Source organism: Quercus lobata, chromosome 10, assembly GCF_001633185.2.
Source record: "Quercus lobata isolate SW786 chromosome 10, ValleyOak3.0 Primary Assembly, whole genome shotgun sequence".
NCBI classification, from domain to species: domain Eukaryota; kingdom Viridiplantae; phylum Streptophyta; class Magnoliopsida; order Fagales; family Fagaceae; genus Quercus; species Quercus lobata.
The window spans coordinates 43772950-43799678 of NC_044913.1; the positions used below are offsets into that span (position 1 = coordinate 43772950).

At 32.9% G+C, this 26729-nt stretch overlaps 1 protein-coding gene, 8 non-coding genes and 1 pseudogene across 9 annotated transcripts; 9 read left to right on the forward strand and 1 right to left on the reverse strand.

Moving 5' to 3' along the window:
* Nucleotides 1-4731: 4731 nt before the first annotated feature.
* On the reverse strand, nucleotides 4732-6855 carry LOC115964802 (annotated as a pseudogene).
* A 7011-nt stretch (nucleotides 6856-13866) lies between these two features.
* LOC115965756 (uncharacterized protein C3orf26 homolog) lies at nucleotides 13867-19530 on the forward strand. The gene is made up of 6 exons (XM_031085048.1): nucleotides 13867-14170; nucleotides 14261-14456; nucleotides 14563-14635; nucleotides 18593-18642; nucleotides 18818-18931; nucleotides 19222-19530. The coding sequence occupies exons 1-6, from the start codon at nucleotides 13894-13896 to the stop codon at nucleotides 19343-19345; spliced, it is 834 nt and encodes a 277-aa protein (XP_030940908.1). The 5' UTR covers nucleotides 13867-13893; the 3' UTR covers nucleotides 19346-19530.
* LOC115966157 lies at nucleotides 15917-15999 on the forward strand. Its single transcript, XR_004086345.1, has one exon. It is a non-coding gene; the product is annotated as a small nucleolar RNA Z122 (small nucleolar RNA).
* LOC115966166 lies at nucleotides 16174-16261 on the forward strand. Its single transcript, XR_004086353.1, has one exon. It is a non-coding gene; the product is annotated as a small nucleolar RNA Z122 (small nucleolar RNA).
* LOC115966170 lies at nucleotides 16386-16470 on the forward strand. Its single transcript, XR_004086357.1, has one exon. It is a non-coding gene; the product is annotated as a small nucleolar RNA Z122 (small nucleolar RNA).
* LOC115966163 lies at nucleotides 16636-16723 on the forward strand. The gene has a single exon (XR_004086351.1). It is a non-coding gene; the product is annotated as a small nucleolar RNA Z122 (small nucleolar RNA).
* LOC115966162 lies at nucleotides 16849-16933 on the forward strand. Its single transcript, XR_004086350.1, has one exon. It is a non-coding gene; the product is annotated as a small nucleolar RNA Z122 (small nucleolar RNA).
* On the forward strand, nucleotides 17131-17218 carry LOC115966160. The gene has a single exon (XR_004086348.1). It is a non-coding gene; the product is annotated as a small nucleolar RNA Z122 (small nucleolar RNA).
* LOC115966155 lies at nucleotides 17344-17428 on the forward strand. The gene has a single exon (XR_004086343.1). It is a non-coding gene; the product is annotated as a small nucleolar RNA Z122 (small nucleolar RNA).
* LOC115966168 lies at nucleotides 17598-17685 on the forward strand. Its single transcript, XR_004086355.1, has one exon. It is a non-coding gene; the product is annotated as a small nucleolar RNA Z122 (small nucleolar RNA).
* Nucleotides 19531-26729: the final 7199 nt, after the last annotated feature.

The following is a 26729-nucleotide window of genomic DNA, read 5'->3' on the forward strand; positions in this document are numbered from 1 at the left end:
CCACTAAAGCATCGTTATAGGGTTAGATAGTTCTGATCTTATCGTCGGCCAAGAAGCCTAGAACCACTGGAGCCTCTATTCTAGTTCTTTTTGGCTCTGAATTGCTGTCTTCGATTGATAGCCAAGCCACAGATATCACTCTGGAGGGACAAGAACTGGTCCTACTGGGGGTAGCGAAAATGACATTGATCATTCCCAGAGGAGGTCTTAAAGAAGCATCTCTTCGGGGATCGGAACTTGTTTGCCCCGCTTGGCCACTAGAATGGTGTAGTAGCTACTTCAACTTACCTTCTCAGACCAACTGGTCCAAATGATCCCACAAATTCTTGCAGTCCTTTGTAGTGTGCCCCTAGTCTTGATGATATTGGCAATAAAGGTTTTGGTTGCATCTCATGGGGTTTCCAGTCACCTTGTTTGGCCATTTGAAGAATGACTCATTCTTAATCTTCACTAGCACCTGATGCACCACTTCTTGAAATACTGCATTAACGGTTTGGGTGTTGGTAGACCCTGATTGTCCAACAAAATCTCTCCGAGGTCAGTTGTTATTGAAGCAGTCCGACCTGAAATCCCTCCTCTCTTGAGGGATAACCTTAGCCTTTCCTTTACCTAGTTACTGGTCTTTCTCAACCCTTTTATACTTGTCAATTCAATCCATGAGTTGGCACAGGCTGGTGATAGGTTTTCCTATTAGGGACTTCCTTAAACCATGCTCGGTTGGGAGGTCGCTCTTGAAGATACTAATGGCGATGTCTTCAAAGTTACCATCTATCTCATTGTACATCTCCTAATATTTGTCTGAGTATGTTTTCAGAATCTCCCCTTCTCTCATGGACAAAGACAATAGAGAGTCTAAGGGCCGAAGGACCCTGGTATATGTGATAAAACGGGAGCCAAATGATCGAGTGAGCTCCTTGAAGGAATTTATAGAATTAGTTCTTAGGCTGTCAAACCATCTTATTGCCACAGGTCCCAAATTGGATGGGAACACTTTGCACATTAAGGTTTCGTCCTTAAAATAGACAGTTATTCTCTGATTAAAGTGGCTCACATGCTCCACTAGGTCCGTTCGCCCATTGTAGATGGTGAATGTTGGCTAGTAGAAACGTCGAGGAAGAGCTACCCTTTCGATCCTATGCGTGAAGGGCGACTTGGAAATCTGGTTCAAGGCTTTGCTCATCGCATCATTTCTCAATCCTCTATGAGTTGGGCTCTTGCATTTGCATTCATTATGGTGCTTCTCTTCATACGAGAAGGATTCACTAGGAGGAGTCCTTGATCTACATTGATAACTGCTATCCTTCTTATCGTCGGAAGAGGAATCAGATAGGGTGAGACGTGACTCCCAACTCGAGAGTGGCTTTTGCTTGTATGCGTAACGTGCATGCTGCCCTCTTGATCTCTTCTAAGCTCAAGGTTGGCAAAAGGATTTTCGCGTTGAGATGCTATGGATTCTACCTGGTGTGGGCCTGAATCCACCATAGTTGACCATTATTTTCACTATCACACAAGTTCTTCCCATAGATGACGCTAATCGTAAGGTCTCGATTCATAGTTCAAGCCCAAAACGTATAGGATATTATCCCAATGAGCCCAATACAATAAATTTGTAGAGAGTGAGTCGAAGAACTAGGCCCTAATGAGTTGAACAACGGCTAGTACTGAATTAAATGGCAATCATACACTAAATAAGAGATTTTGATATCGGTAGACTTTCAGTCCGAGGAGGTCATGCTTCTATATATTGATCACAATTGAAAACAAAGACAATTTAGATTGTTATAGTCTTTTTCCCCCTTCTCTTAGGAAGGGTCTCTCACATTATATAGCTCATTCTGGAATATCTTGATTCTACACTTGTTGATCATCTGAGTCTTCACTTAAGTACCTGTCTCATTAGACACCATTTTTGGCTTTCTGTGAGTTGTGGTAGCCAAGATAACACTGTTTAAAGGTCTTCTCCACATAAATGCGGCCAGAAAAGTAGTTGTCATGCATTTAATGCGGTGGCAGCAGCTTTCCCCTAGATATTTGGGCTTCCTGCCTTTTTGTATGTTCATGAAGCATGTTTCTATCATTGCAGCTTCTTGGAGGGTCATTCTACTTGTTGGAATACACATTTAAGTTGCACATGCCACATCCGAGGAGTAATTCCTCCTCGGATTACCTTTCATTTGTTTCTTACTCATGAGACTTTAAATTGGGACCTTAAATGACTATTTCCCCTCCTTGGACTATTCAGCATCCTCGGACAAAAGTCTAAGGCCCAACATATTATCCTAGGCCTTTATCCATATATATATATATATATATATATATATATAAGAAATTCTATAGCATATTGAACTTTTAGTTTTTTATTTATTTTAAAACAACTAGAAAAATCCTTTAAAAAAAATAATAAAAACCTTATCATTTGAAAGAGGAAATATTATTTTGAGTATGAATTGAGTAAGATAATTCAAGAATAGTCTTTCTAAAATTATAACTAAAATACTTAAATCATAATAATTATTAACATAACTGATGATTTAGGGAAAATTAAACTTTAAGGATATAATTTGAAAGAAAAAATCGTTAGCCTCTAACAATTGAACTCTTTTTTTTTTTTTTCCAATGTCTCCACCAAGAATAAAACTATAATGATCAAAACCATAGTTTATAAATCTAAGTCAAAAATATAACACAAAGACCAAAGATGTAAAACAGACATAATAAAAGAAAACCAAATAATATTACAAGAAATTTCAAGCTATGGTAGTCCAAAAACAAAAAACAAAACAAAAACAAACAAACAAAATAAAATGTGAATTTTCAAAATATAAAAAAAAAAAAAATGAAATAATAATACTAAGAAACTACTACCCTAGATGTAAAGTTGTAATTTACAACTATGTTTTTTGTTGGCTTTTATTCCGTGTCAAATTTGATTGTAATTTTGTTCAATCTTATGTACCCTGTATTTCATGTGAGATTTACTTGTAAGGGTTGTGTGTGTGAGAGAGAGAGAGAGTGTGAAGACTTAAGGCAATTGAATATTGAAGCTGTTTTTGCGGGTATCTCGCGAGTAAGCTTCCCTCGAAGTGAAGCATGTGCCCTGCACATGACTAGAATGCGAATAGTCAGGACAGAATGAAGACACTGGTTTTCACGAGTGTCTCGCGGGTAAGCCCTTCCCATGAGATACCAGCGAAACATTTTGTTTTGCTGAATTGTCATTTTTGATACACACTATTTGTACTCACAATATATATACCCCCATTACCTACATATGTTGAGGAGTACTTCTGAGAGAAAACCTTAGCTACAAACCTTGAGAGTTAAAGATTTTTATACCCACAATTCTCTACACAATTACTTGTAAATTTTCCTCAACTCCTGCCTCTCCATTTTTATACCATTGAGAGGTTGATAGCCCAAACACTTACAACACCCTTTCAAAGTGTTCAATGAGGTTTTGGTGCTACTGGAAAGTATTGGAAGAAGCCAGGCTTTGGCAGATGCAATTGGGCGTATTGCCGGATCCGAAGAGTTAGACAAGACACTGTTCCATGAAGCCTTGTTGAAGTAGGAGCTTGGAGGGCTTAGTTACATCAGGTAGATTAGGCTTGGAGGGTCTCTTGCTAACCCATATCCCAACTGATTGTCTAGTGGATCGATTATTGCTTGGAGGGTGGTAGAGAGGTTTTACGCTAAGTACTTCGGTTTCCTCTTCGATAACACATCGGCGTGTTATCTTGTATTTGCATTTTCACTAGAGATAGAGCTAGAGCTGCATGATATCAAATTTGAAATGCCAACATTATAGTCGGTGAGTAATTTGATGCCAAGTGTCCTTATATTTAAAATGGGTTTCAATTTGTGTTAAGTGTCATTCTATTTCATTTGTAAAATTTTGAATGTATAATACTAAATTTTAACCTATTTTAAATTTTAAATCTATCTAAAACTACTTTTAGCTCATTCTATTTAGGTCTCATTTGCAATTACTTCCAATCTATGTAAAACCTAGATTTCTTTACAAAAACTTATTATTAGTCCAAATATAAATTTCAATGATAAATTATATTATGTTCAAGAAGTTAATTGTTCATATCTGATTTTAAAAATGCACATATGAAATAAACTTATTGCATCACAATAACAATTTAAGTTAAGAAGTAAAATAATATATTGTTTTCAAAAATAAAATACACAAGCATGAACAATTTGCATTTTCTACGAAAGAGTATTCTTATATGGCTTTTTTAAGAGTTTAAAAATATAATAATGACCATATTTAGCTTATGTAGGAATTATAAAATGTATTTAATTATATATTTTAAAATGTACTCTTGCATATATATGGGATTACAAACTACTTAATTTGTATAATGTTTGGCAAAATGCTAAAAATTAACTTATTTTCAAAAAGGTAAGAGTTTAATTATTTAAAATGAAACTGAGATAAAAAGTAATATAGGGCCTGCAAACTGTATATAAAATAAGCATAAAACAATCTTACAATCAATCCCCAAAGAAACACTCCATAACATTGTTTGATTTATTTTATTTTATTTTATCATAACATAATTGATAATCAAAATTTTAATTCCACGTCAACAAATAACAACACTTTATTCTTCAATAAAGAACTAAATTATTTCCCTTTTGAAGGTTTTTTCCCCCTAAATATTAAGTAGCTAAACACATCAAAGAAGCAATCAAATTGCAGATAACATTCAACTTCCGCTAGTATGGAAGAGTAGGGATGCTCTGTTAATTCCTAAAGAAGTCACCAGGATCAACCTTAGTCTTAATTTTTACCAGCCTGTCGAAATTACCATTGAAATTCTTGATCCCATAAGCTCTTCCTTCTTTGTAACTTGCCTTACCATTATGGTTATTAATACCCAAGTCAAGATCTTTATAGTTGAAATATGCATCCCTTGGATTCTTGGACACAAATGGGGTCATGAAACTGTAAAGCTTTCTTGTCAAATTTATATGGTAATCTGTCACCTCTTTTCCACCCTCATTACAATTTGCTAAATATTGAATCTTTGCCAGGTTCCCTTCTCGATGTGGGAAAGGAGCTGCCTCAGCTGGAATCTCACTCATTCTTCCACCATAAGGATTGAATGCCAGTGTCACGTACTCTAGCTCAATCAATTTCTTCCAAATCAACTCCAAACCATCCTTTGGAATGTGCTCCTTCAAATACTCCGATTTCCTCTTCAAGCAAGACAATGTTTGAGGTACTCGACTAAGCAAAATTTCGTTTGGTGGGCCAAGATCGAAGTTTGTCCAAAAAAGCACAGATTGAACCCAGCTCCTTTCATTGCAATCTGATTTTTTTAAACCCAATTCAGGAAAGCTCTTGTTCATGATCGAGAGAAGTTGCTCAGAGTCTCCAAGGAAAAGAGCAATAAAAGTAGCTCTTCCATTCTTCTCTCCATTAGTGCCATTTACCATGTCCAAGATAAGCCTAATGGAAAGGTTTTCATCCAGCTTATCTGCAACATGTTGCCACTTAAACACAATGTCCGTGGCATTTTGTTCCAACGTTTTTGTAACTTTGAAAACAGTTACTATTTCTGGAACACGTACAAGTTTGATTTTATATGACACAACCACTCCAAAACTAGCTCCTCCACCACCTCTAATAGCCCAAAACAAATCTTCTCCCATAGATGCTCTGTTGTGAAGTGTGCCATTGACATCAACAAATTGTGCATCGATAATGTTATCGACTGAGAGGCCATACTTCTCATCATTCCATAGCCACCTCCACTAAAGTGGCCTCCAACACCAACAGTGGGACAAACCCCAGCTGGGAAACCATGACTTTTGCTTTTCTCATAGATTCTATAGTAAAGTTCACCAAGAGTTGCTCCTGCTTGAACCCAAGCGGTCTCACTTTCCATATCAATGTGAATGGATCGGAGATTGAACATATCAAGGACAAAGAATTGGACTTCCGACACATAAGATACTCCCTCATAGTCATGGCCTCCACTTCGGGTTTTCATTTGGAGGTTTTGCTTTTGAGCACAAACAATGGCTGCTTGAATATGAGACTCATGCAAAGCAGTGAGAATGAGAAAAGGTTTCTGGGTTGTGGTCGTGTTGAATCGAAGGTTTCGAACGTAAGCTTGCAAAATAGAAAAGTAGGAATCATTGTTCGGAGTATACATCGCTGCAGAGATTGGTTGAGAGGGCTGGGATTGGTTTAAAAGACACTGAACAAAGGACTCAGAAGCCGATCCTTGCGATGAACTTCCCATATCTGATACATTGGATTGGGCCTAGAAATAAAGGTTGAGTTGTACTTGAATCTATTGAAAAGAATTGAAAAAATAGATGTCAACAATCTAGTTAAGTGTTTAAGTGGCAGCAAAATAATGTTGAAGAAGCATGCTAATTGACAACTCACAAAGCCGGGTGTCAAAATCCTAAGTCCAAGAGCATCTCATTTACAAATGTAATGTTGTAACTGACCTAAGGGTCTCTTTGGATTGAGGGAGGAAGGAGAGAGAGTAGAGGGGAGTATAGTTCAGTTAACTAAAAACAGATTAATTTTAGGCCAAATCTACTATACTTCCCCTCCCTTCCCCTCAATCCAAATAGACCATAAGCCTCTATATAAGCCATGCAATATAACTTAAGAACAATGACTAGAATTGCATGAAATTGAATTAATTCAAGAGCAATACTCTATTGTTTGCCGTGCCCCCTATTTCTATACTAACCAAAATACTAAGTTCTCTCCTCTAGCCACATGATTAAAACCTTGCACCCAACAATTTTGGTATCCGAGCTAGGCAGCCAGCCCCTTTTGTTTAAAATTCCAAATCATACATATACAAAAACCATAAATTGTGGCAACAAGTACAAGTACATCCACCTTCAATTATGCCCAAAACATTGTTCCCATCTTTACCGGTGAGATCTACAATTTTTGGAGCACACAAATAAAGACACTCTTTCATCTCACAAGATTTGTGGGATTTAATTGAAGTATTAAACTACAAAATTTTTGGAGAGAATTTGATAACTTGCAAATGAAAGAAAATGAAACTGTGTAAAAAAATTTCCCTAAAGTTTTAGTAATAATAAATCAAATTAGAATGTATGGAGATAATATAAATGATAAAAAAAATTGTAAAAAAAATATATTAAGGGTATGTTTGGTAACTATTTTTTATCCTTATTTTCTGTTTCTAAAAATAATTTTCTATTTTTGAGACTAAAAACTTGTTTGGCAACCCAAAATAGATAGAAAACAAAAATTATTCTCAAAACTCAATTTGTGAAGAAAATTGAAAACATATAAAAGACTGTTTTCAATTTCTAATTTTCAAAAATCAATGAAAACTCACATTTAATTTAATGAATCTATTTCATATAATGAATTAGCATTAGAGTTCAAATCCTAATAACAATATATTTTAGTATTTTCTATTTTTTTCTTAAAAAAGCTGTCTTTTTTATTCCAACTAATCAAACATGTTTTTGATATCAAAAATACAAGAAAATTGTTTTTTCTTTATATTTCCAAAAATAAGTTTTTGAAAATAGAAAACAAAAACTGTTACCAATCATAACCTAAAAAGTTTGTCAATAAAAATTGAGCATGTGGTTGCTACACTTGAAGAAGCCAAAGATTTATCAAACCTTACAATAGATGAGCTTTGTGGATCCCTTAAAGCACATGAAAAAAGGATGGGCAGATTTTCTACCAAGAATATGTTTTCATATGCCTTTATAGGTTAGGTTTAAGTTTTTTTATATTTAAAATGCATGTTAGGTGGTTAGAATCTTCATTTTAAAGTTATGCTTTGTTTCTATGTTGTTAGGTTTTTTGGGCAAGGACTTGTGTACACATAATCTTGTCTACGCATGCAAGCTTGATTATGTGTATGCAAGCCTGTTCTTGCGTGTGTGAGTCGTTGCTCAAAAACCTTAAATTTTGTTTGTTTGTTTTGTTTCTACCTTCTCAAGTTGTCTTGTTTAGTTTCTCTTCTGTGTTCTTGCGCTTCCAAGGTCTGTGTTTCACATGCTTGTTTGTTTACTTGCTATCATATGTCTAGATTAGGGTTTTTTAGTTTTAACGCTATGCCATTCATTCACATGTCCATGCATTAATGCCATAGGTTTTGTGTTGCTGAAAGGTAAGTGAAGGTAAGTTATGCATTGGTATGAACATGCATTTGGTGATATATGTCATTTGAATATTTGTTTTATGTCCAAATTGCATGCTTTATATAATCTTGTGATTGCTATGATACCTTGCTACCATGATCAAGTTTGCTGTCTTGTTTTAGATGTATGATAGGGTTTTCACATGCTAGATGAATGTTAGGGTTTCTTATATGTGGTTTGTGTTTCTCTTGCTTTAGGATAGATAAGTATGTGTTTTGGGATAAAGATGTCATGTTGTATGCTAGATGCATGATTAGTGTGTGTGTAAGTTTAGAATAAAAGTGTTGAATTAGTTTTTAATAGGGTTAAGATATAAGACATGATGATGGAAAGCTAACCTTAGGGTTGGGTGATCTTGGGTGCTTAACACCTTCCCAAAAGCGTAGCTAAACTTCGAACTCATACTCTGGTAGTAAGATCAAAGGTCCTTCCTCGAAAGGACACTATATATATGGTTTTTAGACCATTACAAAAATTAGGTGGCGACTCCCTCTCTTATATCCACAACGACCAAAATTTTTTATTATTATTTTGCCATCTAGATGTGATGTGGATTGCCATGTGGTCTAAACCTATATATATAACCAAGGCTATTTAACTTTTGGTTGACTTCATAATAATTTATCATCTAAGTTTTTGAATTGAGATTCTATTATGTATTTGACTTTTGGTTGACTTCATTAGTTTTTAATTTCATCAAAGAAATTTCAACAAATTTCTCATTAATGGGTTGGAAAATTTTCAAACTACCGCCAACCCACTTACATTTAAAAACAACATGTCAGTAGAAAGTGTAGACAATTTTGACTTGGCTGATTAGGCGGATTTTAATTTTCTATTTGCGGATAAATTTAAGAAGTCATAATTTTTTGTAAATCCTATAAATCATTGAAGAAATTTTAGAAAGTGACCTACTTTCCCATAGATCAAAATATACACGTCTTAAAATAGGAGTATTTCCTAAAGTTTTCACCAAAAAGAAAAAGAAGAAGAAGAAGTTATGAGTGTATGTATCCACGTCGCTATGTGTGCATGCAAATATTTCGGAGAAAGTATTATTCATTTTTTATATTAACAAGTTTAAATCATAGAGTTAACCACAAACATACATACATGCATATATATATATATATATAAAAAAAAGTTGAGTTCAAGTCACACACTTAGGGTAGGATCAAGCTACACTCAATATGTTTTTATTGGGTTTGAATTTTGAAAAATCTACTGTTATATTAGATATTATTCTTATACCCTACATATTGGCGAAATTTCAAGCTAATATGAAATCAATAATTATGTTATTAATCAAATATTTAAATTTTAAGTTTTTATATTTTAAAATTATACATAAAAGATGAGTTTATAAATTGAATAGTAAATAGTATTTGATTGGTATAAATTTTGGCATATGCCTTGTGAACATAAAGAACATGTAATCCAACAGTTGAAGTTTAAAAATATTAATCTAATAAAAGTTATTAGGTAATGTAACATTACATAGAGTTACACCAAATGTAACTTGATCGTAACCCATAATAGAGACTAGTTTGGATAGAATCCTTCAAATTGCTTTAAAATGAAGTTCTCTAATTACTATTAAAAAAAAAAAAAAACCAACTCTAAAATGGTGACATGTGTATTTCCAACCACACACATATGGTTTGAGATACTTTTTATAAAATAATACTCCATTAAGCCAACTTAACCATAGGTGGGATTAGTGGGGTCAAGTTGGAAGGATATATGCATGTTACGTTTTAAAGTAATTCAAAGGGTTTCTTTACAAAATAGTGCCTGTTAAAACATGAGAATTGTTACATCTATAATATTTTCAGAATACTTTTACAACAGATCCTGAGTAATAAGTTGTTATTGGTTATAATTGGAACTCACTACTGAAATTACTTTTTTTTTTCCACCAAGACTAGATAGTAATAACTTGACAACTGAGATCGAACAAAATTTGGCTACAAACTTGGTTATAGACAATGACTATAATTCCCACTAAAAAAAATTAACATGATTACATGTTTTGAAAATATAGCAATTGGATTACATGTTCATTATGTTCTTAACAAACATATCAAATTTTGTGTCAATTAGTGGTGGCTCTAGGAATTTTTTTTTTTTTTTTTTTTTTTTTTTTTTTTAAGAATGGTCATTAAAAAATTTAAATTATACAAAAATTTAATAAAGCGATAACTTCAATATTTGCTATAACTGTAAGTCAAGTTACTAAGGAGAGCAAAATTGATGCGACTGCAAAGCCAAAAAGAGTGTAATTGTCATCACCATCAAGTAGAACTCACAACTACAAATATTTTTCTTAGTACCATTTTTTAAGGAAAAATAAAAGGTAAATTACATGTTTGGTCCCTAACTTTTGTACCATGTGTCAATTTAGTCCCTAACGTTTAGGGATGAAAATTTTGCCCTATCCAGCTTCGCCGGGATGACAATTTTGCCCCTCCCCACTTCGCCTTGCGCGGGTTTTCCCCGCCCCACAAAGATGGTGGGATAGGGATGGGACAAGATTTTAACCCCACACCATAGGGCATGGTAGGGATGGGTTTAGACTTTTTAGACCCGCCTGCCCCACTCCACATTGTTAAAGGTTATAATTGTAAATTTTTCATATCCTAAAATCCTACTATTTAAGCAAATATTTCAATATTAGTTTATTTTATTCTACCCAATGTGGTTATCTACCCTTATTTTGTTTTGTATTGTACTACAAGATTTTTTTTTTTTTTTTTTGTGTGTGATTGTCTTGTTAAACGCTTGAATATATTATTCAAATTTTTTTTAAAATTGATTTGATTTGATAGGATAAATTTAGCTGTAATTTCATGTATATTTTTATTAATGAAATAGGTTTCATTAAAAATATTGTACTAGTTGTAAGGGAAATTAATAAAAAGTAGAGTTTTACGAGGTGAGGTGGGGTTTCGCAGGGACCTAAGGGGCTGGGATGGGGTGAGATTATGCGAGGTGGGGTGGGGATAGGGTAAGACAAAACCATGCAGGATAGGGATGAAGACCCCATCCTTTAGCCCTGCCCCGCCCCATTGCCATCGTTTCAAATGTATCAATTTAGTCTTTAACATTTTGGTATTGTGTCAAAATGATCCCTATCATTAAATTATGGATGAAAAATGCTGGTGTGGCTAATGGCTCAAATAAAAATTATTCTAATGCCACCTAGGTTGCCATGTGGACTACCACTTGTCTTAAACTAAAAAAAAAAATCCACGTGTAATCAACACATATGTTCAATCTCATTTTCTCTTGGTTCTTTTTCATTGTTCCAATCAAATTTATCTAGAAATGATCACTTAAAAAACAACACAGAATAATAAAACGTCAGCCACCAAGAAAAAATCTCATTTTCTTTACATCCAAATAAAAGCCAAAAACCTAAAACAAGCCACTTGATTTTTTTTTTTTTTTTTTTAAATTCAAAGAGTATATAGTGCCTAATAGTAAAATAGACTATAATATATACTAGTATAATTCAATCTTTATGAAGAAAACAAACAAATAAAAAAAAAAATAGAAGGTTTACTGATTTTGAGTTCATAAAAAATAAATTTAAAAAACAGATCATCAAAAAATAAAAAAGAAGCTTTGCCGTATAAAGTTTTAACACATTGCCCGCTACGGTAAAGATTTCAGATTCATTCATATTAAATGAGAATATAAAAAGGGTAAACACTTTTTCAATCTTCCATGAGAAAGGATTTTCGTCCTCGTCAAAGCCAAGCATATCTTGTGTTGATGGAGCACTTCATGCTGAGGCGGTTGAGGACGAGGTGGATTTCGTCGATGGAGATGAGGCCATTCTAAATCGGGTCGTAGGGCTGGAAGGCGTTGAGAAGCTTGGAGGCTTCGTCGTATCTGGGGCTAGCAGTTTAGGAGGCGATTCAACATCTCACTGGTGAAAGCAGCGACTTCTCTCCTCTCTAGCAAGGTTTCACACAAATGACAACGCAAAGAGAAGTGTTAGTGCTTCTGGTTTGTTTGGCCTTTATATGAAGGCCAAGAAATTGAGATGTTTTCTTGCTGGTTGGGGCTTTAATTTTTAGTTGAGTTTCTTTTTGCAAGTGTTTCTGAAGAGAAAAGTGTAAAAGAGAAGAAAAATGAGATTGAAAGTATGGTGTACACGTGGATTGGATTTTATATTTTCAAGTCTATATGTCATTCTAGGTGGCATGAAAATAATTTTTTATTGAAGTCGTTAGCCATGTATATTTTTTGTCCATAACTTAATGGTAGGGATCATTTTAACATTACATAAAAATGTTAAGAATTAAATTGACATATTTAAAATGTTAGAAACCAAATTGATATATTGTAAAAAGGTTAAAAACCAAATATATAGTTTACCCAAAAATGAAATTAGAGATTATTTTTATTAAAAAATTGAATGAGCAAAAAATATGAATGATTAGCAATTTTTATCTTTTTGTTTTATAACAGGCTTTTTGTTGAATAATTTGTTTACTTCTTGTTGTTTGGTTTTAGAATTAATTTTGGAATAATGCTACGTCCATAACATTTTTACAATAAATTTTATGTAAAAAGCTGTATTGGTAGGTAAAAAAAATAATAATATCAGTATTAATCCCAAATTAAAATCAATAACAATTTACCATATTGAATTTGTTGTGAAAATGTTGTGACTGTAGCATTACTCTTATTTTTGTTAAACCCAAAATTTTGTAATTTTCAAGTCAAGATGTTTAACATTTTTATTAGAGTGGTCACAATAGGTTAGTTTTGCATTATTATTATTATTTTTTTTTTGAGAAGGAGCATTAAATATTTTTTTGGCAAGTGTATATCTACATATATATTTTTTTTACAACCCTAGCTTGCATGTGGATTCGCCAATGGTGTCAATCAGATGTTATTTACTATTCGATTCATAAATTTATTTTTTAGACATAATTTTAGATTACAAAAACTTAAAATTTAAACATTTATTTGATTGATATCATAATTATTGATTTATCAAAATCTACATTCAATAAAAAAAATATTGAATGAAGTTTTAGTTTAGTTTTTTTTTTTTTTTTTTTTTTGGGAAAAAAAGAAGTTATTCGCTACCACTTTAGCGAAATTTTGTCCATTAAGATTTGATAGGAAATCATAGCTTGTCATTCTTTTAAAATATAGGTAAAAATGTAAAACTGACCCTCTAACTTTCACTTTTTTTTTTTTTTTTTTTTTCATTTCAATCCTCTAAGTTTTAGTTTTGTCAATTTAATTCTCTATCTTTTTATTTTTGTCAATTCAGAGCTCTATTACAACTTAGTTATTGCTACCATTAAAACCACTAAAACGATTTTTTTTCCTAAATTTTTCTTATTTCTTTTAATTTCGAATAAAAAAAAATGCATGCAAAATGGTGTCATTTTAGTGGTTCTAATAGCAGCAATAACTGAGTTATAACGGAATCCTAAATTGACAAAAATTAAAAGTTAGAGGATTGAATTGAAATTAAAAGTTAGAGAACTGAAGAAAAAAAAAAAAAAGAGAGAGAGAGAGAGAGAGAGAGAGATAGAAAGTCAATTTTACATTTTTGCCTAAATTATAATAGTGCCCGACCCAAACCCTATCAGACTTGACCCACTATAAATATGTTGTTTTAAACCCAAAGGGAAAGAAAGAAAGATTAGAAGACGCTACTGTTCTCCAGAAGCAGCAATGGGGAGCGTTAAGCCGGGGAAGAGCCGCTCTCTCAAAAACCCTAAAAATAAGCGAAAGAAGCCTCTCGCCGCAACCAACCTTAACAACAAGAAAAAGTCCAAGAAACCCCGAATCCAAAACCCCGAAACCAACAACAACAACAACAACAACAATGAAATCATCCAAAAGGTACAACAACCAGCATCAGCGTCTGAACAGCTTAGTTGTTTCCTCAATCAGTTCCAATCCGCCAATGGGGTCCAGCTTTCTTCTCTCGAATTAGAATCCCTCAAAGGTACTACTACTTTTCATTACGCTCCGTTTGGTAGTTCAACAAAACCCAATACTAAAAAAAATGATTTTTTTTTTTTTTTTGATTAAATAGATACTTGCATTGTGGAGTTATCTCAAGACACGGACCAGGATGTTGAAAACTTGGGGAAACATATGAAGGCAGCGTTTGGGGCATCATGGAAAGAAGTGCTTTGTGGAAAACAGGTTTTGGAAGGAAAAGTAGATCCTGGGAGTCCAGCACTTCTTGTCGTTAGTTCATCTGCCTTAAGAGCAATAGAACTCCTAAGGTTTCTTTCTTTATTTACTTTTTTGAGCTAATTGTCGTAGTGTATATATTGCCACTGCCGCATTTATAAATCTCACTGACCATTTTGTTCATTTGTGGTACTTAAGGGGTTTTCGCTCGTTGACTAAAGATTGCCATGCCGTAAAGCTGTTTTCGAAGCATATGAAGGTTGAGGAACAGGTACTTTTGCCCTCTGATGCTAGTTTTAATTTGGGAATACATATATTATTGCTCGATTTTAATCATTGGAAGTTTAAAAGTGATCGTTTTTAGTCCCTTAGATGATGTGGCCTAACTAAAAATTGACATGTGATCATTCCATGGGGACTAAGATTGCTCTCCTTTTCAATTTAATTGTGGTAAACTGGTAATGCAACTTTTGTTTGTGTGGATATGGGGAGGTTTGTTATATATTCGATGGATACACGAGGTTAAGATTCAGCAAATGGAATATTGGAGTTAATGCCTAACAAGGAGAGAGTGAAAGGAAGTTGTTTGAGAATTTTGTAATATATGATGTGCCGAAATGGTGTGGTTTGGATTCATTGTTCCGGTTCAAGGTACAATAAGGATTAGGGAAGCCTAGTACGGTTTAGATTAAGGCGTTGAGTAAGTGCCTGACGAAGTCTCTGTGAATCTCATCTAGTTATTGATAATGTGTCTATTAATTACCTGATGAAGTTTTAGTTTCTATAATATCTCGGTTGACTTTGAAAGAAGCAGGAAGAAGTAGCATTATTTAAGATGGAAAAGGATGTTCGAGATTTTAGTGTAGAAAAAGGCGAAAGGCAATATTTGTCTAAGTGAAGCAAGGCCTCAAATTCTAAATATAGTTATTATACTAAGAATGAATTCAAATCATACGTGTCTAATACCCTGGAATTTTATATTAAAGTCTTTGTGGCTCTACAAATGTGTGCTACATGAGAAAAAATTAATCAACAATAAGCTTTACAACAAGCTAGGCACAGTTTGAATTGATGCTGGAGTGCTCTTGCACATGTTAATGTTATGAGCTTATTTTCATTGTTTAATTGAGATAGGTTGTTGCCTTTTCTCACAGTTATGAGCTCCGAAATTTTCTTCATCTACTCTCCCTCTCACGGTATGGATACATTTTTCACAATTTCCTCCAACAGACTTTCAATAAAAATTTCAATCAAAGCATTGTTGATGCAATTGTAACCATAATCTTTTTCACTGATTATTATTTAATTATATTTTTCATATTAGTGCTTTTTTTTTTTTTTGGATTGGTTAGTTACACACCCACCCAATGGGTCTTGAACCCTCGACCTCACCCTCCACCTACCATCCAACACTTGTAAGGGGAGGAAGTGACAATTGTGCTGGAGCTCACTGTCAATTTTTTTCCCCCCATATTTTATATTTCACGTCTTAGTGACCTTTGTTAGGCATCCATCTGTGGTGAGATGACTGGATTTAGTGGTTTTATTGGGCTTTGGGAAATGATGCCAAAACTTAAAGAGTGACTGAAGCATAAGCTCTGCTGAATATTATTTGCACGTCAGTCTGATCCCAAATTCTCTGTGGTTCTTTTATATTGATATACATACATATATATTTTTATTTTTTCTGATAATCTTTTGTGAATAGTGACAAGATTGGTAGTCTCTTCTATGTTCTTGTTTGTGTTAATGGGTTGTTGTGGTAAACTTACATCATTTGACTTTTGTAATTTGTTGTTTATTTCGGACTTTGGGAAGTGATGAGAAGATAAAAACTGATTGGAAAAGTCACCAGCAATGCTGAAATTATTCATTTGCACGTCAGTCTGATCCCAGGTTTCAATGTTTATGACTTATCTATTCCATATTAGTGTCTATTTTTGTACTTTACTTCTTAGCGACATTTGTTAGCTATTCGACTATCTGTGGTGAGATGACTGGATTTAGTGTTTCTATTGGAGTTTGGGAAATGATGCCAAAACCAAAAAATTGTGACTGAGGTGTAAGCTCTGCTGAATATTATTTGCACATCAGTCTAATCCCATATTCACTGTGGTTCTTTTATAGTTATAGACACATATTTTTCATTTTTTCTGATAATCTAATGTGAACAAGGACATACCCGTTCTCTCTTTTATGCATTTGTTTGTGTTAATGGGTTGTGATGAAATTACATTATCTCATTTTTGTAATGTGTAGCTTATTGTGGACTTTGGGAAATGATGATAACATAAAAACTGATTGGAAAAGTCACCAACAATGCTGAAATTATTCATTTGCACGTCAGTCTGATCCCAGGTTTCATTGATTATGACTTATCTATTCCATGTTAGTGTCTATCTTTTACATTTTACTTCCTAGTGACATTTATTAGCTATCCAACTATCAGTGGTGAGATGACCGGATTCAGTGTTTTTATTGGAGTTTGGGAAATGATGCCAAAACCAAAAATTTTTGACTGAGGCGTAAGCTCTGCTGAATATCATTTGCACGTCAGTCTGATCCCATATTTTCTGTGGTTCTTTTATATATACATGTTTATTTTGAGGAACTTTTATAGTTATAGACACATTTTTGGTTTTTTCTGATAATCTATTGTGAACAATGACAAGACCCGTACTCTCTTCTATGTGTTTGTTTGTGTTAATGGGTTGTTGTGATAAAATTACATTATCTCATTTTTGTAATGTGTAGCTTATTGTGGACTTTGGGAAATGATGATAACATAAAAACTGATTGGAAAAGTCACCAGCAATGCTGAAATTATTAATTTGCACGTCAGTCTGATCCCAGGTTTTATCAGTTATGACTAATCTATTCCATATTAGTGTCTATTTAATATATTTTACTTCTTAGTGACATTTGTTAGCTATCCAACTATCCATGGTGAGATGACTGGATTTAGTGTTTTTATTGGAGTTTGGGAAATGATGCCAAAACCAAAAAATTGTGACTGAGGCATAAGCTCTGCTGAATATTATTTGCACGTCAGTCTGATCCCATATTCTCTGTGGTTCTTTTATAGTTATAGACACATATTTTTGGTTTTTTCTGATAATTTATTGTGAACAATGATAAGACCCATACTCTCTTCTATGTGTTTGTTTGTGTTAATGGGTTGTTGTGATAAAATTACATTATATCATTTTTTTAATGTCTAGCTTATTGTGGACTTTGGGAAATGATGATAACATAAAAACTGATTGGAAAAGTCACCAGCAATGCTGAAATTATTCATTTGCACGTCAGTCTGATCCCTGGTTTCACTGGTTGCTCATCTGAATTTTTATGATCTTAAATTCTGTGTGATGCTTTGATATTTATATATATACATATATTTTTGTTTTTTCTGATCATCTGTTTTGAACAATGACAAGATCCATTCTCTCTTCTATTTGTTTATTTGTGTTAACAAGTGGTTGTGATGAAATTACATAGGCCTTTAAATTACATTTTAATAAATCCTTACTATAATGAGAAATAACAAAATTTATAAATCTTCTTCCAAAGAAATATAAAACAAATATTTGGTAGTGTTTTTCAATTCCAACTTTTTCTTCCCCCCCGCCCGATCTCTTAGTTTTTCCCTACAATGGGCATAATTAGATATTGAGATAAAAGCTATCATGAGCTCTCTCCAATATTGGGTCATTTCATGTACCAGTGTACATGCTCCTAGTTGCCTGAGAGATAATAGTATGAGGATCCCATGGTCATAGATTTATTGAATAGTTCAACTGGATTAATTGACACATGCTGGTCAAAGTTAGGAACTCTCTTATTTGACTTCTTTTGATTGACGTAATTATATTACTTTATTATAGCGTGTGATATTTTGAGTGAGTTTTTAGCTAATTTTATTGCAAAGTGTAATGCCTAATGTAGTGCATTCTTTTTTCTTTCCTCTCTCGTTTTGGTGCCTGAATTCTTCACTTGAAGGTAGTTTAAGAGAAGGTCCCTGAGGATACCCTCATGGTATTTCTCAAAAAAAATTTGTTTGGTTGTTTTGGCATAGAACTTTTAATGGTTATCTGACGTGTCATTCTTGCAAGCTTCTAGTTTTTTTAGTTTGATATAATTTTTCCAGTTTATTTAGTCTTTCCCTTCTGCCTATTGTTGGCTGGATTCTTATATTAATGGTTATTATTATTCCTTCTGGGTGATGCAGGTATCCTTGTTAAAGAATCGTGTTAATATTGCTAGTGGTACACCAAGCAGGTTAGTTATTCAAGAATGTTCTTTTCTCAGAGAATCTCAGGCTGTCTGTTGCCTACCACTGCAAGATTGTTGCTGGGCCAAATTCTGCATCTTTTACCTTTCCTGTCTCCAAGCTCATTTCTTTCTAAACTTATTGATTAATTTAGTTCATCATTACTTTTCTTAACAATAACAGGATAAAGAAGCTAATTGACATTGAGGCTTTGGCACTTTCACGGTTAGCAGTGATTCTGCTTGATATACACCCAGATGTTAAGGGCTATTCCTTGTTTACACTTCCACAAGTCAGGTTTGATTTTGATTTATTAGTAAATCCATCTCCATCTTGTCATTATGCTTCTATTCCACTATCCTTTTTAATTGTTGCAATGGTTCTCTATTTCTCAATTTTTCTAATTGGATACTCTATCGAGGTCTCCTTAATAAGGTTTGTTTGATCCCTGAAAATTGAATTTGAAAAGTACACTAAAATGTCTTTAAAAGTCAACCTACTTTATTTTTCTTTTGGTCCAATATTAAGGAAGTATATTTTCTCAAAAGCTATGCCCTAATCCACAACTCATGCTTTTTATTCGGCAGAGATGAATTTTGGGACCTGTACAAGAACTATTTTCACCAACGACTACTCGAAGGTGATCTGCGTATTTGTCTCTATGGTCCATTACCAAGTGGCAATGAATTTAAGGGGAAAAAGAGTACTTGAGGGATGATTATGTACAAATTGAGTCATATGTGACGCTAATATCCTTTTAATTTTGTTTGAGCCCAAATGCTTGGCTCCTTTCAAGTTTTGACAACCACCCCCCTCCTTAACAAGTAGCAGAAATATAGAGCACCATGTAGCTTATCTATATAAAATTAGTTAGTAAAATGAACTATTCACTTGTTTCTTCTCTCTTTTCCTATTCATGTCACCCACCCTCCACTCCAGTACTTTATGTTAAATGTGTTATGTTAAAATGAGTTTTAGTTATTGAGTGAGAATATATTTTAATAGATAAAAACAAGGACCTGCCATCGGCTGTACAAGTTGGGGTATTCAACTAGCCAACACCCCTCCAACTACCAGTTTGGTGTGGTGCATTGACGACGGGGTGTAACGATTGATAGTGAGAGAGGGAGAGAAGTGACCATCATTGATGAAGATTGTGGCCGTTCATGGCTAGATCTAGAGAGAAGAGGGAAAAACCTATACTCTACACCTTCTAAAAAAAAAAAATCCACTACATGACTGCTGTGTCAATGCTGGAGACATCAGTAGAAAGTTGGCACGAGAGACCTTTGCTCAACTTTTAAGCCCGACAGTCTTTTTGGGTGAAGATCGGGGCCTTCCATGGCCAAATTTGGTTTTTCTAGTGAAGGAATCAGGTTTTTCTAGTGAAGATTGCAGTCCTTTTAAGGCCAAATGGTGATATGTCATAGCATGCATTAACAACCATATCCAAAGACTTCTTATACTCTTGCTAAGTAAATTAAAGATTTTAGATGAGTAAAATGCCCTTATTTCTTCAATTAAAGAAGCACTTTCACTTTCAAAACTGGTAGACGTGGGCTCATGTCATGATAGGATTCTAACTTATTGTAGCGCTTGTCATTCAGTAGCCTTTCAAAGGCCTAGAAAACTCTTACATAATCTCTCATGCAACCAGTGAAGCATTCGCTCAATTGTTGTAGCAATATTTGCACAAAGACTATGCCTAATGCACATTTCTTTTCTACTTTTTCTTATATTCATCTACGTAAGCTTTTTACTAGTTCTAGAATTTCTTAAATTGATTAGCTTCTTACAAGTTCTAAAATTTCTTAAATAGATTAGAATGGAGAAGGTTAATATATGAAGATTGAGAAGTATTGTCAAGATAATAGCAAGAATATTTTGTATTAGTAAAACAATTTCGATAGCATTGCTTAGAAAACCAAAACTACGAACGCATACGAAATTACTACCATAAATTTGTTTTCTTCTTTAGGTGAATAAGTGATGAATGATTGTTGGGTTGTCTTTTTTTTTTTTTTTTTTTTTGGTAACTAGTTGTTTGGGGTGATAATGGTATTACTAATCAAATTCTCTTAAATTATTTTACTTTTTGATCACTATATTTCTGTTTACTTTCACATAGGTCACACTTTTTAGCAAGTGTGACTTATGTTAAAGTAAATAGAATTCATATACTTGGATGCTTTCCATGGTAATTCTACAATCAGAGATGCATTATTCTTGCAATCTAATTTATACTTTATTGCATTGATTGTTGACAAATGATAATTTATAATTCAAAATCTTTCTCTCTTCTTTCTTACTAGGACGTGTTTAACAACTATTATCATATTGTATACACCACAAGATGAATTGGATTTGAGTTTTTTTTTTTTTTTTTTTTTTTCAATAATAAATTTTTTATGAGGCTTGTTGCACCACAAACAAGTCCGCTCTTCAAAAATTTCTTTTGTTTTCTTCTTCTACTATTTTCTTAGCTGATTTGTTAAAATTTAAAATTTCTGTTTGGCTTCATCTTGCTAGGTTCTTTTTTCATGTTTATTGGTTTATATGCTGTAATTTGGACTACAGCTAAATACCTAGAAGAGATTAAATAAGATATAGTTTTAGTGCAACCACATAAATTTTTTAGAGAACAAAAGTATTAAATGTATAAAATTATCAGAAGCTCAACATAATAAAGTGATTCCATGGTATATAAAAACAAATTTGGACACATATAAACAATTCTATAATTAATACGTTTGCTTTCCCCTTGCCCCTTTTTATGTGTTGTGGTTCATTTTTTTTACATCTAATATTATTTAAATAACACCTATTTATTTTCAAACATCACCAACAAATTATTGGGCTTCCCTAAATATTTTTTGACTATTATTATGCTACCCCACAACCATTCTTCTTTCTATCACAAAATAGGGCTACAAATATAAAACGCTATAAGACCCAATATTTTTGTAAAGCTTAATCCCAAATTATTTATTTTATTGAGCAAGTTAAAATCTCATTCTTTTCTAAAGTCCAAGAATGTTTATGCTTAGCAATATTTGAAAAGCCTATGATTCAAATACATGGCAAAACAATTTTATCAATGGAATTCCAATCCAAAAGCAAAGCCCATGATTCAATCTCATGACAAATTATTTATTAAAAGCCCAGTTCTCACTAGCAATATCAAAAAAGCCCAATTGTCACTACCAACATCAAAAAGCCTGGTTCTTGTTGGCAATATAAAAACAAAAATAAAAAATAAAAAAAAGCGAAATTCTCACTGGTAATATCAAGAAAGCCCAGTTCTCACAGACAATATCAAGAAAACCTAGTTCTCACTGGCAACATAAAAAAACCCAGTTTTCACTGGCAATATCAAAAACCCAATTTACGTTGGCACTATTTTATCAAAAGCCCAAGATTATTAACACCTGGCAAAAATACTGTCATAATTATTTCACTTAAAAGTCCAATGATGAACAATGTTTCAATTTCTTAAACATTACTATAATCTATGGCAATTATATGTTCTCAAAAATCATGGCAATCATCTTATAAAAGCTCGTGGAAAGTAATTTATCTTAAAAAATTATGATGTTTATCTCATACCATATTATAAACCGATGAAATTTGTATAGTAAGAACCCATGGTCACTATTTATATCACAACATTCATATTATTTATTTTCAAAACTCATGGTAACTATTCATCCTACAAGCTCACCATTTAAATTATGATGTGGTTATCGGGAACCATAAACATTACTTATGATATGGAATTCATCATTTCAAAAAAATAGTAAATGTTGTTTACCAAAGCATTTTGAAGTAATTAAGCTTATGCTGTTATTTTAAATATTGCAACACATTGCCCAAAGACCCATTACAAATATCTATCAAAACCCAAAATATTCACTAATAATAAGAGCCCATGAGGGATGAAAAACCCATGGCAATATGTGTCCAATTTGTAGGTCCAAATATGCTATAAAAGGAGAACAAGCCCAAGTAAAAAGGGTGATGAACACAGCCTAACCCAAAGGGTCCAATCCATGTGAGCAAGCTTGATCCAAAGAACTCCAGCAAATGTAGAGGACTGAAATAGACAACCAGCTTCCCTTTTGTTCATCCTTGACCAAGGTCCAGCTGGAGGCCTCTACAAGAGAACCAAGTCTTTAAGAATGAACTAGGGGCTATCCCATCACTTTTCTGTCACCCTTTCCCATGCTTGTCTCAACCTCATTGGTTGAATATAACCTTAGAGATCCAATCATTTAATGCAAGATTATGCTGATTTTACCCATGTGTGACATTGCCCAAAAAGGCAAGACAGCCCAAAAGAGAATCCACCATTTATAGCCAAATCCTAGGATAATCAAGCCTGCTATTCTGCCTCCTGATCAGTTCTACATTTTGGACTTTTGCTAATTAATACCTCCCTAAACTCAACTTTAACAGGATAAGCACATCAACCCACAAAACACATGCCAACCCCTCTGAAATTTCTGCCATTCTTGTTACTTTGCTTGTGGTTTAACTCTCCCTAGCTCATAAATCATTCCCTTTAGCCTACACGCACTTAGCTTTAGACATTCCCTTTCCTTTTTTGCATATTCTAAGCCCACAAATGCTTCCTAATCAGTCATAAACAACCCTTTACCCGTTAAAGACTTAGTTTCAGCATTAACTCTATCATACCATCACAAGCTTACATACTCACTCAAAACAGCCTATACTACTCCATTCTTGCCCCACATATATATTCCCCAAGAATCTTAGTTCAATATTTGTTGCACTGAGCTGGAATCTCTTTCTCCCTTCACACCATACCAAATAACCCCTTTCTTCTCACCATGAAACCATTAATTTTTATTTTTTGTTTTACTATTGAAGGATATAATGTATTTGTAACAATGAAATTCTTCCCTCATATTGATGTAATGATGGCTGAAAGTACAATAGACCCCCCTGACCAAGAAATACAAGGACTTCTAGAAGTGAATACTTTCTTAAATCTATTTAATAATTGATTGCTGGACTAAGTTTAATTTCACCCTACCGTTGGAGAATTTATTTTTCTTGTATTATCAAAAAGGGACCACTAACGTACTAATTAACTATTATATAGTATTTTTATTGGGCTTTGCTGCTGTTTTATTAGGGTGCAACCTTTATTTCTTGCTTGGATAGGCTTATCACCACACTGAAAGCCTTTGGGCATCATTTCAAGAGCCCATCGTTGAGTTTCGGCTTGATTTCCCCATATTTTATTCGAAGGCATCAATTTCCCCCCTCAACATTATGTTATTTATTGGTTGACTAAGCTTTACTACACATTTAGTTTCCTCAATTTTTCACATTTTTTAAATTGTGTGGAAAGGAATAAAAGAAATCAGTATATGTTTTGGGGAGAAAATTTTTTGGTAATAGTTGGTTCTTATATATGAGTTTAGTGATTATCAAAATATAAATTATTATAACTTTGTTCAATAGTTTTTATGTGATAAAATGGAAACAAAGTTTGTATAAAATGCTCATTAACTTCTCCAAAAAAAAAAATGTTAGTTTTCACGTGAAATAATCAAGATTCATTTTCATTTTCTAATAAAAATTATATATTTTCCTTTTTTAATTTTTTTTTTGTGTGTTTCAAAGCATATCTCAATATATTATAACGTATTACATAATATCTTGCCATATATAATAACTGAAAGTAAAATGCAATATGTTTTCTTGCCCCGAAAAAAAAGATATAGACTTCCTTATTGAATATATATTATATATTAGAATGTAATCACATTATTTTGAGATGGATTTGGGACCATCACTTAAAGTCTCAACTACTATTCTCATTTTTTGCTTAACAAAAACATATATATATATATATATATATATATATATTATTTGAAATTTTCCTGCACATTGTTTGGGTTTGCGACTAGTGTATTCATAAAATCTAAAGCATTTTGACCTCAAAAAAATAAAAATAAAAACTCTAATGCATTTTGTAGGTGACAACTTGAAAAATTAAATCTTTTGGTTTATAATGGCTAAGTGTTTTCTTTAAGGAATTGTGGATAATGCTTAATTTTATCTTAAAACATCATTAAGACTTACGTAATTTTTCTCATCAATGATACATGTATTATCCATAATGCTTGAGAAGCTAGGAGGAAAGAACCAAGCTCTAGAAGAGGCTTGACAATTGGAACAAAGCCATACATGATCTTCTGTATGTAAGCATGGGCGATGCAATGTATAGTTCGGGGGTTCATCAAATGAACCCCTGAGCTAGCAATTATTTATATATATATATAATATTTTTTTTTTTATTTGACCCTCCTATATAAAAATTGGATACTCTGATTCTAAATTTTTTAAAAATCCACTTGAAATAAGTTTAATTATGATCATCTTAACAATATTTTAATCTTTTTAAATACATAAAAAGCCTAACAATAATCCAATTTTATCTAAAATCTAGGAGAAATAGTAAGCCCAACAACAAAGTAAATTTTTTTTCTTCTAAAATCTTTTTAAAATGCCCATTTAGATCTTAATAAACTTGAAATAAAGTAATGAAAAATTCATAGTTTACATTGTACTATCATTGTAATATTTACATGGTTTCTAAACAAATGTGTACAATATTGTATAGTTTTTGCAAATGTATATAGTATAATTATCTATAATATAAATCTTACATTGATAGTATAATGTAAATATGTAATTGTCATAAACTAATAAATAATAGTAATTAAGCAGTAATAATTAAAATTCACTTAACAACAATAATTAACATGTTCATTATACTAAGAAAAAATATGTCAAATGAATCTATAGTTTATTTTTTATTCTATTACTAGTACGTACTATAATCAAATTTGTAATAAGGAAACCATGTAAGCCGTAAGATTCACATTTTACGTAAGATGTATCTTCTTACTGACCTCCCTATAAAAAATCATAGAGCTGTATGTAAGAGGATTATCCCTTACAAACAAAGGAATATGTCTGGCTTCATATCTGGTTTATCCCTCTATCAAGCCTCTGCTTCTTTTCTTTTTTAATTATTTTTACGAAATTTGCTGAACCAAAGCTAGCAAATAGCAGTGGGTTATATATCAACTTGAATTTAAGAAAATTTTATTGATTTTGAACTTCTTATTTAGAAATTTAATTTGCTAAATTAGAGCACGTGTACAATTTAAGCAGAATTTTTGCATTTTGGAAATAATTTGAAAATTCATGATTTTTCAATTGAAAATGAAATAACCAAAATTTGGATAAAATTTTAACTGAAATTATGCATTTTGAAAATTTGATGTTTTTAGGTGGGTAGTTAAAAAACCAAATTTAGCATAATTTTGATAAAATTTCTTAAAAGAAATTTGAAATTTTAATATTTTGGGTGGAAAATAATTATAAAAAAAACCCCTAATTTATCGCTATTTTGATAGATTTCGACATTAGTTAATATGATCATGAAGGATGTATGCATGCATATGTTATACGGGGTAATGCTAGGATCATATAAAATGACACGACTTGTGCCACAATTCGTCTATGTGCTGAGTTGTGAGTGATAGAAATATGTCCTCACATAAAACCACCGTCACATCTCTACTACTCAAAACTCACCACGTGAAAGAATTGTAAGTGGGTAGAGATAGCATAAATCATAGGTAATAGCGAAAGGTATGGCTCCTAGAAATTTGTATGTCTTAAACTTTTCTAGTTTATCGTAGTGAAATTACATGTGTTTGCATAGAGGTCTTCTTGATCTCAGAAGTGGTCAAACCATTTGTCTTTGCAAAGCTTAGGACACCCACCTATTGAACATATGCTTTGGTTCGGGAAGTCTTTATCTCACACAACCTTTCCAACAATATATTGCTTGTGTGATTCAAAGATTGTTTGGCTTGGTTTCGATCAAACCCTCAATGAGGTTTGAGTTTTGGTGTTGGAGAGTTTTCTCGTTTGTGTGGTATATTTCTCATTTTAGGTCAAACTTAGCGGATCCTCTAATTCTTTAGAAGGTAGGTAATTGACATGTCTTCACCTTGGTGCAAAAATCTTTGTGATCAAACAGTTTAAA